Source organism: Porites lutea, chromosome 8 (genome assembly GCF_958299795.1).
Source record: "Porites lutea chromosome 8, jaPorLute2.1, whole genome shotgun sequence".
In the NCBI taxonomy this organism is placed as follows: Eukaryota; Metazoa; Cnidaria; class Anthozoa; order Scleractinia; family Poritidae; genus Porites; species Porites lutea.
In genome coordinates, this window is record NC_133208.1 from 20615905 (window position 1) to 20628039 (window position 12135).

At 39.2% G+C, this 12135-nt stretch overlaps 1 protein-coding gene across 1 annotated transcript; it reads left to right on the forward strand.

Annotated features, from left to right (window-relative positions):
• The first annotated feature begins 462 nt into the window (after positions 1 to 462).
• LOC140945636 (melatonin receptor type 1A-like) lies at positions 463 to 2003 on the forward strand. The gene has a single exon (XM_073394661.1). The coding sequence runs from the start codon at positions 463 to 465 to the stop codon at positions 1408 to 1410; it is 948 nt and encodes a 315-aa protein (XP_073250762.1). The 3' UTR covers positions 1411 to 2003.
• Positions 2004 to 12135: the final 10132 nt, after the last annotated feature.

The window sequence follows — 12135 nt, forward strand, 5'->3', positions numbered from 1 at the left end:
GAACCAAGGAAAGCAAATTGCAAACGTTTCCTTCGACTTAGCGAACAAGGCTCAGTTTATGAGGCAGATGAGAAGCATTTCGACTTTGTATACGCACGTAAGTCGATCGACTTTATGCTCAAATGGAATAACGGACATGGTTTCAGCATAGAATAAATAAAGACATCGTGATCAACATCCAGCGCGCTTTTTGACACGTTCAGAAGGATTAAGATGAGCGAACGCATTTCGAAAGGGAGGGCATCATTTCTATTTCAAGCTTGGTTTATACATAGTTAATGGCGGTGACTATGTTTACATGAAAAACTACTTGTTAACATTTTTCATAAATGAGACGAACACCTGCTGTAAAGAAGGCTACTCAGTCCCCCAAACAAAAACAGTATACTGAAAAGCTTTTCAGTGGTACAAAAAAAACAACATCTTTACAAGCTTTTCCTGAATTCTCTCAACGAATTCGTTATGGAACATTTGCTTACCAGGGAGCTCGTTGTAAGAGCACAGCATTTAATTTGGATTGAAGCAAGTTTCCTTGCTATCATCAACATAACAGCCATCTCCGGAAATATTTCTGTTTGCTACGCCGTTTATGGAAACCAAAGACTTCGTTCGCTTGCCAATATGTTTGTTGTAGCGTTAGCTGTCAGCGATATTCTAATATCGGTCTATTGTATGCCTCTGTCAGTTGCTACTCTTGTTCAAGGCCGATGGATTTTCGGGACCAGTGTTTGTCGACTCCAGGGTGCTGCAATGTTTACGTTTTCATTGGCATCTCTAAATACCATGGGAGTTATTGCAGTTAGCCGATATTTTTGCGTGGTGAAACCAACGAGGTACATTGTATTATTCCGGAGGCAAAGAATTTTGATGTACACTGCGGTAGTATGGTGTATGGCTCTCATTGGTTCAGTGCCTCCGCTAATTTTTCAGACAGGCGGATACACTTTCCAACCAGGAAAAGCAATGTGCATGTACCCATTCCAAACTAACATTGCTTATACCGCCTTCATCGAATGTGTGTTTGTCGCTGCGCCCTTTACACTCATCACTTTCTGCTACGCCAAAGTGTTCTACACAGTGTCAAGATCAAATCGTGTTTTCACACAAGAAAATAACCCTGAACAGCTCAGAGCAAGCGTCGAAGAAGCCAAAGTGACCAAGACATTAGCCTTGGTCATGGCCAGTTTCTCCTTATGTTGGCTTCCTATCTGTATTATGGATTATATCGACGCAGCACGCGGGGAGCCCACTTTGCCACGACAGGTATATCTTACTTACGGGTTTCTGGCCTACCTAAGTAGTACAATCAACCCCTTTATATATGGCGCTACCAATAGGCGCTTCAGACAAGAATACAAAACCATTTTGAAAAAGATAAGTTTGATCTTTATTTGTGGTCGTTGCAGCTGAAGACAGAATCGAACGTTCGATAATCCACCAAATTTAGCGGTGACCGAGCTTTAAACTATGTAAAAACAAATATGGAAAACAAGGTGTCAATGTTACACAAGTTCAAGGCCTTTTGAGGTGATACAATGAAGACCTAATAAGTTTAAAACGAAGAGTAGACGAAAGTGCTTTGGAAAAAGAAATAGTTTTACTACTAATAAAAATTAACAATTATTCCTCGAGCCCGAATGGCCTCTGAGTCAATAGCCCAAACGAAGGCCGAATGGACTATTGACTCAGGGGCCATAAGGGCGAGAGGAATAATTGTTTCAGTAAAATCCAACTAGTTGGTCAAAAATATCGAGAATAGAAAAAAACTTAGCTACTTAAAGCTAGACTTGAATCCTTTTTTGCCGCCCAAAAGCCGGCGCTTTTCGCTACTAGTGGGCTATAACATATAGCCTAGTAGTAGCTCAACCAATCAGAACGCAGCATTGATAATAGACCACTAGTTGGATTTTACTAATAATATAATAATTTACCAATTTATATAGCGCGTATTTACATATGCTGATCAATAGCGCTTTACAATCATATGTTTAAGAGAAAACGAAAATACATTAGCGTGAGAATGAATTAACCTTAGTTACAAACTATAAAAATACTTCTTAAAAAGATACGTTTGAAGTCGAAATTTAAAAATGTTAAGTGATGTTGCTTGACGAAGCTCCACAGGCAGGCCAGTCCAGAGTTTCGGAGCTGCTGTTGAGAATGATCTTGCTCTGAATGTTGTAAGCATCTTTCCCTTGAGATGGTCCAATAAGAGCTTACCAGCAAACTTAAGATTATATAATGAATTCGATTTTATACTAATAAGATCGCTAAGATAAGTTGGCGCTAGGCCATAAATACATGTGAAAGTCAAAAGTAAAATCTTATAGTCAATAGGCAAAGAAACCGGCAGCCAGTGCAGCTCATAAAGCGCCGCTGTAATGTGAGAAAATTTTCCGATGCCAAGAATACGTCTTGCTGCTGCATTTTGTACACGCTGTAATTTAGCGATCTTCGCTTTGGTAAGCCAAACAATAAACCATTACAATAGTCAAGACGGCTGGTTATAAAAGCATCAACCAAGGTAATTAAAGAATCTCTCGACAGGTATTTCTTAATACGTCTCAAGTTATGTAAATGCTAAAATGCCGCAGTACAAGCCTTGTTTATATGATCAGTCATGCTTAAGTTGCTGTCAAACCACGATCCAAGGTTTTTAACACATGGGCTTGGACTGATACGATTATTGCCCACAGTAATGGAACACGAATCTAGTTTATCAAGCTGTTGTCGTGTGTCGACCAACAAAAACTCCGTTTTATCATCATTGATCATCAACCGATCTTGAATCATCCACTTACTCACCATGTCAATGCACGTTTCCATAGCTTGTATAGCATCAGCTTGAGTAGTGTTGCCGAGTGGTTTAAAACTCAGATACAGCTGCGTATCATCTGCGAAACAGTGAGCATCGGGAAGATAATGTTCCACGATCTTAAACAACTTAGACGCATAAATTATGAATTGCAAAGGCCCTAAACATGAGCCTTGGGGTACCCCGCAGTTTAAGTCAAAAGGACGAGAGAGAACTCCATGTACCGAAACGCGCTGACTTCTTTCAGACAAGTACGATCTAAACCAATTCAGAACAGTCCAACGTATGCCAACCTCGTCAGATAGCCTCTCTAAAAGTGTTCGATGATAAACAGTGTCAAAGGCAGCACTGAGATCCAATAAAATTAACAAAGTGACGTGTTGAGAGTTCATCTTTAACAAAATATCGTTCATCACCTTGATAAGTTCAGTTGTTGTTCAGTCATTGCTATGGAATTGCCTGTAAGAAGATTGAAGGGCAGGAAAAATAGCATTTGAAACCATGTGATCGTAAACTTGAATAAAGACGACTTTTTCAGTCAATTTGGATACCTATTGTAAGTTATTAACTGGTCTGTAATTTTTGTACAGCAAATCCAATCCAGGTTGCTTCAAGATAGGATTAATAAGCCCACATTTCCAATCATCCGCAAATTCTCCAAAATTAAGAGACAGGTTGATCATTTTAGTAATGACTGGTAATAGCACATCAGCACAGCTGATTACTAAAGGTGTTGACATCGGATCAAACATACAGCTCTTCTTCGGAGAGCAGCCAATCAACTTACTAACTGCACTTTCAGTTAAAGGGATAAAGCTGTCCAGTGTTCTAGTTGGTAACGTTTTCACATAGTCAAAATGGGAATCATGCAAACAATCAGCTAGTCTGTCCAATTTGACATGGATGGCGTCAATCTTTTCAACAAAGAAGCTATCCATTTCATCGGATAAAACCAGCTTGTCACTAGTTGGTGGAAAAGGTACTTCATGACCTTGATTTAGCAACCTCTTTGTTTTCGAGAATAGGTTCCTTCGATTGGAGTTATTTTCAACAATAAAGTCTGAGTAAAACTTACGACGGGCTTCATTCATCAGGTAGGTTGTAAAGTTCCTCTTCTTTTTAAATTCAAGCAAATCACGGACACTTCGAGATCGACGCCATTTTCTTTCAGCTCTCCGGCTTTCTCTCCTTGAATCCCTAATATCTTCACTAAACCAAGGTACCAAAGGCCTCGAGTTCGTTTACATGTTGTTGAAGGCCCATTGGCTCAAGCAGCTCCTTTAAACAAACACCGTCTGCGTTCCCCAGAACGTCTACATGGATATTTTAATCACCTGCTATCAGTAACGTTACAGATGACATTATGATACTCTCCAAAAAACTCGAAAAATCAGCAAAGAACACACTCGTCGTGACAGGATGGTTACTTGAATAGGGTGGACGTAAATAATAATAATCTGTAGTTTTCGCGACTGGAACTCGACCATCCAATGAGAAAACTTAAAAGAAGTACGCTCACCAGCATCTACACGACTTGCATGTAGATTTTCTCTTATCAATAGAGCAGTTCCACCACCAGATCGATCAGATCGTGTGTGATCAAACAGCTTGTACCCGGGTGGGGTGATTTCGGCTCTGCACGCATCATCAATTTCTGAGAGCCATCTCTCAGTTACTGCGAAAATATCAGCTCCAGATGATTCAACATCTACTGACAGCTACTGACAGTGTAGCATCACGGAACAGGCATAAATAGCTATTTTGCTGGCACGGACCAGGGGACTGGACACATTAGGAGGATTTGTATTCAATTTCTTTGTGACATGTTTCATTGTTCGTTACAAATTTAAATCAGTCAAGGACATCACTTACATTTAGGGGAGCTCAGGGGTATTTGTTCATTTCTGCAGCCATTTCGCTACTGAAGGTGTTTAGCATTATATACCTCTGTCCCCCAGTTGTCTGCACTGCAGCTGATTTTACCACGTTGGGGTATGCGCTCCTTTGTTTTGCACAAAGTGGCGCCGTATTTATTTTCTTTGCATGGTTTTATTGTTTGCGGGTTTTTAACTAAGGGTGTACGGATTCGCTGATGGCAAAATTGCAAAACTGCCAAATGACATCAAAAGCAGTTAAAACTGGTTTTGATGTCCTTTGCTCAGACCTTCAGGTCCCTACCCATCTATTCTGACGGTTTTCTGTTTTGAAACGCAAACCCTCAAGCAGATTACTGGGGATGTCTCCGTCCTTCTGCAAAAAATTAAAGCCATACTCTTTTGCCCTCCCCTCCCCAACCCTGAGAGGGTACTCCCTATAATGGCTATACATTAAGGCTCCTACCGAAAGCAGTACATTCTTCAGGTTTCCTGCGTATATTAATTAAAGGCCAGGAATTTCACATGATGAGGTATACGAAACAAAAGGGAAATCTTATTAGAGATACTCTAAAAGGGTTTTTAAGGCAAACTATTTCGAGGAGATGCTATTCTCTCGCACTTTGCAACCAAACTGTCACGCAGGGTAATGAATTTAGCTTTTGCACCCTGTAATAACAGGCCAACGCATTTTGTTAGAAAACAAGTTGTCGCACTCTGTTATAAACGCCATTAAACTTTTGCAGCTGGAAATTAAAAGAATTGAAACTCTCGGATGATTGATGGGCATGTACAAGAAAAATCATTTTCGACATTATGATAAGTATTTCAATTAGTAAGAATAGATGGTTTTTCAAATTCTAATTTCGCATCATTCTTATAAGAGAGTACGAGGCCTTTTTTGCATCAGGAATATAGTAAAAGTTATTTTACAACTTTAAGAATGACTGCACTATATCTTCATAAAATGAGACCTCACTATGAAAATACTCAAAAGTAGGATGAGTTTGATCGTCAGAGCGAACGTAGTCCTCAATTGCATTGTTCTTGTTAACAGTGACTGGCGTTTCCGCCTAGATACAAATATCATGAAAAATGGCCCAGATATGTTTCCGGAAATTCCAAATTTCTTTTCTAAATATCTCGAAAAATTTCTAAATATCTCAAAAATACCTGGCTTCATTTCATAAATATTACAGGAAAAAAAAAAACAAACAAAGCCGCTCATCTAAAACGGCAACAGAAATTTCAGCAAACTTCAGGAAATTATATCCTTGTACAGCATACTACAACGGCAACAGAAATTTCAGCAAACTTCAGGAAATTATATCCTTGTACAGCATACTACAAAACTCTAAGCAATTCCACATGAAGTCAGCCTTGTTTACAGAACCCCTCGGCCTACAAGAAAACTAGGGCACTGCACTTTAATACGGGCAGAGATCGTGAAATACTATTAGGTGCTGGAGGTCTTAAGTGGTCTAAAAGGGACAATATCGTTTGGTTTGTGCGTGGCTTAAAGGGTACGTCCTCAGCCATTTTGTCGAACATAAGCCACATTGCATATATTATAAATGAAGAATATTGCTGAATCTGATTACCACAAGCCCATATGTGGAGATTTGTTTGAATTTCCGTCACTGAAATGCCCATGCCCTAATTAACATTGAAGTAGCTTCTTAGAAAAAACATGACTTCATTAGTACTTTTTTCGTAACAAAATTCGAAATGTCACAAATTTTTCCTAAATATCACGAGATTTTTCTAAATATCCCACACTCTTCTAAATATTTTGAAATATACCTGGATATTTGAATCTAGGCATAGCGGTAGTCATCTTCAGAGTTAAAATGAGTTGTATCACGCCAGTTGATGGTATTATACTCTGGTTATTGACCTGACTGGTCAATTACGTCGCGATGTTATTGGTCGTTTGTCAGTTACGTCGTGATTTTGTTGGCTATGCAGACTCGTAATGTAATTGGTGCGCTTCGATCCGTCTATTTTTAGTCAAATTCAGTTGTCCAGTCCTTCTCTCGTAGTAAGTTTTGCTTGATTTTGTCAATAAGTCGTTTTTACGGTGCCGGTAACTGTTGACTACGATTCAGTGGTGTTTGTTTTAAAATAGTAAACCAGCTTTCTAAAATAAGTCGTTGACAGTAGTTTGTAGAATACGTAATACATGTCGCAGAGTCCCAGTCGATTTGATGTGTCGTCTGTTATGTGATTGTTGACGTCATCATTTCTCTTCGCTCGTTTGTTTTCGCTCAGTCGTGTGCTAAGGTTTCTATCTGTTTCACCAATGTAAGTAGCCTGGCAGTCGCAACATTTGATCTTGTATACTGCTCTGGTTTATTTTTACTACTGTCTTTGTCCTTGACATTAGTAAGTAGTCGTCGTAAAGTGGTTATCGGTTTGTGTGCAACACCTATATTGTAAGGTTGGAGTATACGTTCGATGGTTTCAGAGGTGCCTCTGATGTACGGTATAAAGTGGCTCTGTCGTAACAGAGCCAGAGTTGACGTTTGTCTGAGTGTTGGACTACGTTCACCAGGACCATCAAACTCAACCTACTTTTGAAATGACTCATGGGTTCAAACCTTTCACAGTTTTATAAAGATACTCTTTAGGAAGATATTGGATGCAAATGAATTAATTCAATAAACCGATAAACCAATCACAAACAAGGAAATGTCTGCGAAGTGAATGAAGCTTACCCGACTACTTAAGTGACCACTATCGAATTGCCCCGTGCACTGAAAAACATTAGGGACCTTAAGATCTGAGGACGGCGACAGCAGCGAAAACGTCGCTGAAAAAGTGAATTCGCGTTCTTTCAATCTTCTTGGCGATTACTCCAAGTCACTAACTTTGTCAAATGTAGGTGAACCCTCCTAAAAGTTGAATTCCTAAGAACCATATCCAAGTTCAGAAAGAGAGAGGAAATTTCGTCGCTTGTGTACTATCGCTGTAAAAAGTGAAAATAGGCATTTTCACGTCGTAGTCGTGCAGTGACGGCAAAGAAATATACAAAAAAGCGTGATGCGCGTGCAAAATTGTTTTGGTTATTAAACCTATTGCTTTTTTTGACGTTCTCGTTGTCGCCCGGCCGTCGTCGGATCTTAAGAGCGGCTTTCTGTAAATATCGAGAATTCGCTGTCAAAACTGAAATTTCGAAATACTTCATTTTCGGTCAGAAAGAACCCTTTGGTGAAACATTTTCGAAAATCACAATCATAGTTTCCAAAGAATTTTCATTTTCGAGAAAACCACCAAAAAGTGAAATGCTGCCCCACGCCATATAGTCGCCGGTCCACGTCACAAGCCTCAGCGTCCCGGAAGTTAAAAAATGCGTAGCGTCTGGTTGCTGTGTAGTGACGTAGTCATCCAGTTGAGTATCTATCATAGTAACACTTTTGCGGTCAACTACCGCAGCGCTTGTAAAGTACTTTAATTAAAATCGTGTTCAAACCCCTGTGGAGGAAGTCTGTTTATTTTTGAGTCGATAAATGCACTTCCGACGTTCCCGAGGTTCAATTTTGCATAAATTATCAAAAATTTTGTTCAGCGGGAAATCTACCTACGGTTCGCGGGAAACGGAACTCTATAGTGGGGCAAGACGAATGTTTCGAGAGTCGAGAATGCGCTTACAAACCATTCACTATATCTATGCAACGAAAGGTGAAATCACTGGAATGATAGCTCCTGCAATGGTAATTGTATCAATCCAGGTCGCGACCGTGTTCGCTCCAGACTCGTTTGGCGCGCTTCTCATTACTTCCAAAACATGTTGTGATCGGTAAGGTGACTCAAGGACTTAGTTTCTCAAGCCATTCGATTTCTCCACCCTATTATTTGTCTGAGGATTCTAGCGAACAAAATAGTAAATTTGGATGGAAGATGAAATTGTCTCCCTAAATGCGGCCAGATTATATACTCCAGGATGGCGGCACAATTCAGCGTGTCTTTCAGGTCAGCTCTAATCTGTAGTTTGTATAACAATTGCGATCTCCCTATTTTCGCTTAAGCTCTCTTTGATTAAACTTTCGTAAAAACCAAACAACGCAGACTCTCTCTTGCATAACCAGTGACTAGGTCGGCTGGAGGAAATATTTGCTTCCAAGTCGGGTAAATGTCTATATTTACATTTATCCCATCTTGCGCACCTCAAATTCAATCGCAGATATCCCGGTATATAATTATGCCTGAGCACTTCTAGGATAAAAAATTAGGCAGTTGTTCTGTGTCCTTTCTGGTTCTTCCAGGCAGAAGTCCTGGTATGATGTTATTATGCCTGAGCGCTTCTAGGATATATAACACGTTCAGTATTTCGACCCGTAGCCGAGATAAAAAATAGGCAGTTGTTGTATATCCTTTCTGGTTCATCCTGGCAGAAGTCCTGACATGACGTGATTATGCCTGAGCGCTTCTGGGATATATAACACGTTCAATATTTTGACCCGTAGCCGAGAAAAAATTAAGTAATTGCTCTATATCCTTTCCGGTTTATCCAGATAGAAGTCCTTTGATATAATATTATACCTGAGCGCTTTTAGGATATATAACACGTTTTAGCATTTCCATCCGTAGAGAGAAAGATATCCTATCTTTTCGTCGTACTAAATCGATGTAAATGTACTACACAGCATCGGGGAGGGGGAGCACTAACAAAATCGAGTAATATTGAACTATAGATATTTCATCGTTTTTTCCTGTGTATTTGCAACGAGGTCGACCGCAGACTTTTAATATGTTTCTTTTTAGACGGCACTGAATTTTTTTTTCCAAAACCAAAGCCGTACATTTTGTTCCAGTAGATACCGCGCTTTTAATTAATTATATTTCTCGCCCTAGGATGATGACATGATCGCGTGAGAATTGACGCCTTTATTACATTAAATGCGAAATACGATCAGAGATTAATGGAATAGGGAATTTTGCAAGCTACTGGGTATCCAGCTGAGATAGCTGACTTTTACTCAGCTATCTCAGCTGGATACTGAGGGGTTTTTTGGGTTGCTAAGATAGAGCTGCTCGTTATGAAACCTTTTGAATTATACCATTTTCAAAGCCCTCAGGAAGAAAGGCGGTCCAAGCAAACAAGTTCATATTTGGCAGGTAAGTAAGGCATTCTAGTTGCAATAGTTTAGTTAGTCCAGTTTTCCTGCACTCCTATTCGTCCGATCACAGAGTACGCGTGTCCTGTCTTTCATGACGGCCTCCCCGTGTACCTCTCCAACGAACTGGAAGGAGTACAAAAGCGGGCTATGCGCATCGTTTTTCCTCTTTACTCATATAATGAGGCCTTGGTTGAATCAGGCCTAACTAAACTTTCAGACCGCCGCCAAGAACTAGTTGATAAACTATTTAAGAATGTTTTACAGAACGAACAGAACAAGCTCCATGAACTTCTTCCTGCTCGCATCACATGTACCTTTAACCCAAGAAATATGCGGAAGTTTAAGCCAGCTTTTAAGACGAACAGGTTTCGTGGTAGTTTTATTACCTTTAACGCCCTTAAGGCTTGAACAGTTTTAGTAGATTTTTAAAACCTCTTCTATATATATATATATATATATTTTTTTTTTTTAGAACATATATATAGTGTCCTTATTTGCTGTTTTAAATCACTTGTAGTCTTTTTAATGCAATTATCAATATTCAATTTTTTGTAAATAATCGTATAATTCAACTTTTAGTTGCTAATCGGTTATTAATAAACTATCTATCTATCTATCTATCTATCTATCTATCTATCTATCTATCTATCTATCTATCTATCTATCTATCTATCTACCAATACTATTTGGTAAAAATATTGCAAGAAAATGCATTTTTCACTCAGTTAAAAATCGCCCTAAGATTCCTATCTTCAGCACTTTCATAAACAATGAAATTTTGCGAAACTTTGAAGGAAAAAATCACCGTTTGGTACAGAGAATTTTAGAAGAAGTATTATACCTCAGTAAAGCCCTACTGTTGTAGTACAATATATGAAAAATCCAGGTTGGGCAATTAAAAAGCAACCCGTCGAGAGAGGTAAATGCGAAGTTCACTTTCGATGTTTTTGCATAAAATGTTAAAACAGTCACGCAACAGGGGATAACACAAACTCCATGAATTATATTTAATGGGACCAAATAAGCATTTTTATTTTTTTTTTGATGAAGGTGAATAGATAGTGTTCTATAAAGTAGTATCTAATGAATATTTAAGTCTTCTATGAATATCGTTTTTTTAATTTTAACGTATAAATGGAATAAGAGAAAATCGCCGTGAAGAAGGTCAAGTGCAGACTATATATGTCTGATATGTACCGAAGGAAAGTGGAATGTTAAAAGGTCTTAAAAGTACACGTACAGAATCTCAAATCAAGAATTTTTGATAAAGTGCATCTGAAAGTTTGTTTCATTCGATAAAAACCCGTTACTGAGGGGCTGGAAGTTGTTAGAGTTCAAATGGCAGCTGAAATGGGGAAGTGAAACTGCGTTTGGTGAACAAACAACAAAGGTCAACAAATGTATCGACACCACCCTAGGCACTCCTTTTTAAATGTATTTATTGATTTATTTTATGTTCATTAAAGAGCTCGCATTCATTAGAAACCAATCCTATTGCTTCAGTGACCTAGGTGGAAGGTAGCCTGTGTACAGACGTCCCCCCTCCCTCAGGAAAAGTCGGGAGAGGAGATGTCTGTGAATCGCCGACGATAATCGTGTTCTCGTTTCCCTGGAATGTTGGGGACAGCCTCTGATTGGTTGTAATGTCAATGCCATAAGGCAAATAAGTTCCGGTGTTGTGATTGGTGAATGAACCTCTAGATTCCCCGGGGAAAAGCACAGCCTTTGTGGACATTCATATTTGTTTACTGGTATTTGTATTTCGGCTCTCTCGAAAAGGAATGAGAATTTAAGACCACCGATGTTTGCTGCACCGGTTGCGGGTGCGGCTGTCTGTACCGGTCGGTATTGTAAATAAAAGAGAAGGCGTACAAAATCCAACGTTAACAGCCAAGGTAGGTCAAGCTTACCCCAAAAAGATTATATTAATGAATTGATTATTTGGAAAAATGAATCCGTTAGTCGTTCCCGTAACTGGTGTCAAATTTGAATCGGCATTCCTGTATGCGTAATGAGCAGTGAGCATTTTAAGAGAACTTCTCTGCATTTGGTCAGATTGAAAATCTTTGGATTGAATGTCTTTTAGAAGACATTTACATCAAATTCAGGGAAACTGAGTTGGTAGAAATTTCGCAACTGAATCGCGTGTGAATTCACGGCTGATTACGCATGCAAGAATGCACACAGAGATGAATCTGAAATCTACAACTACCAACAGTTCAACTTTCGAATAATAAATACATTAATGGGATCTTGGAAGGCACGCCTGACCTGGTTTGACTGTAATCAGAGATCTTATATCTGGATTTTTGGTCGGGACATTGCG

Coding starts and splice junctions, on each gene's coding strand:
- LOC140945636 (XM_073394661.1), top strand. CDS start 463: ATGGAACATTTGCTTACCAGGGAGCTCGTTGTAAGAGCACAGCATTTA.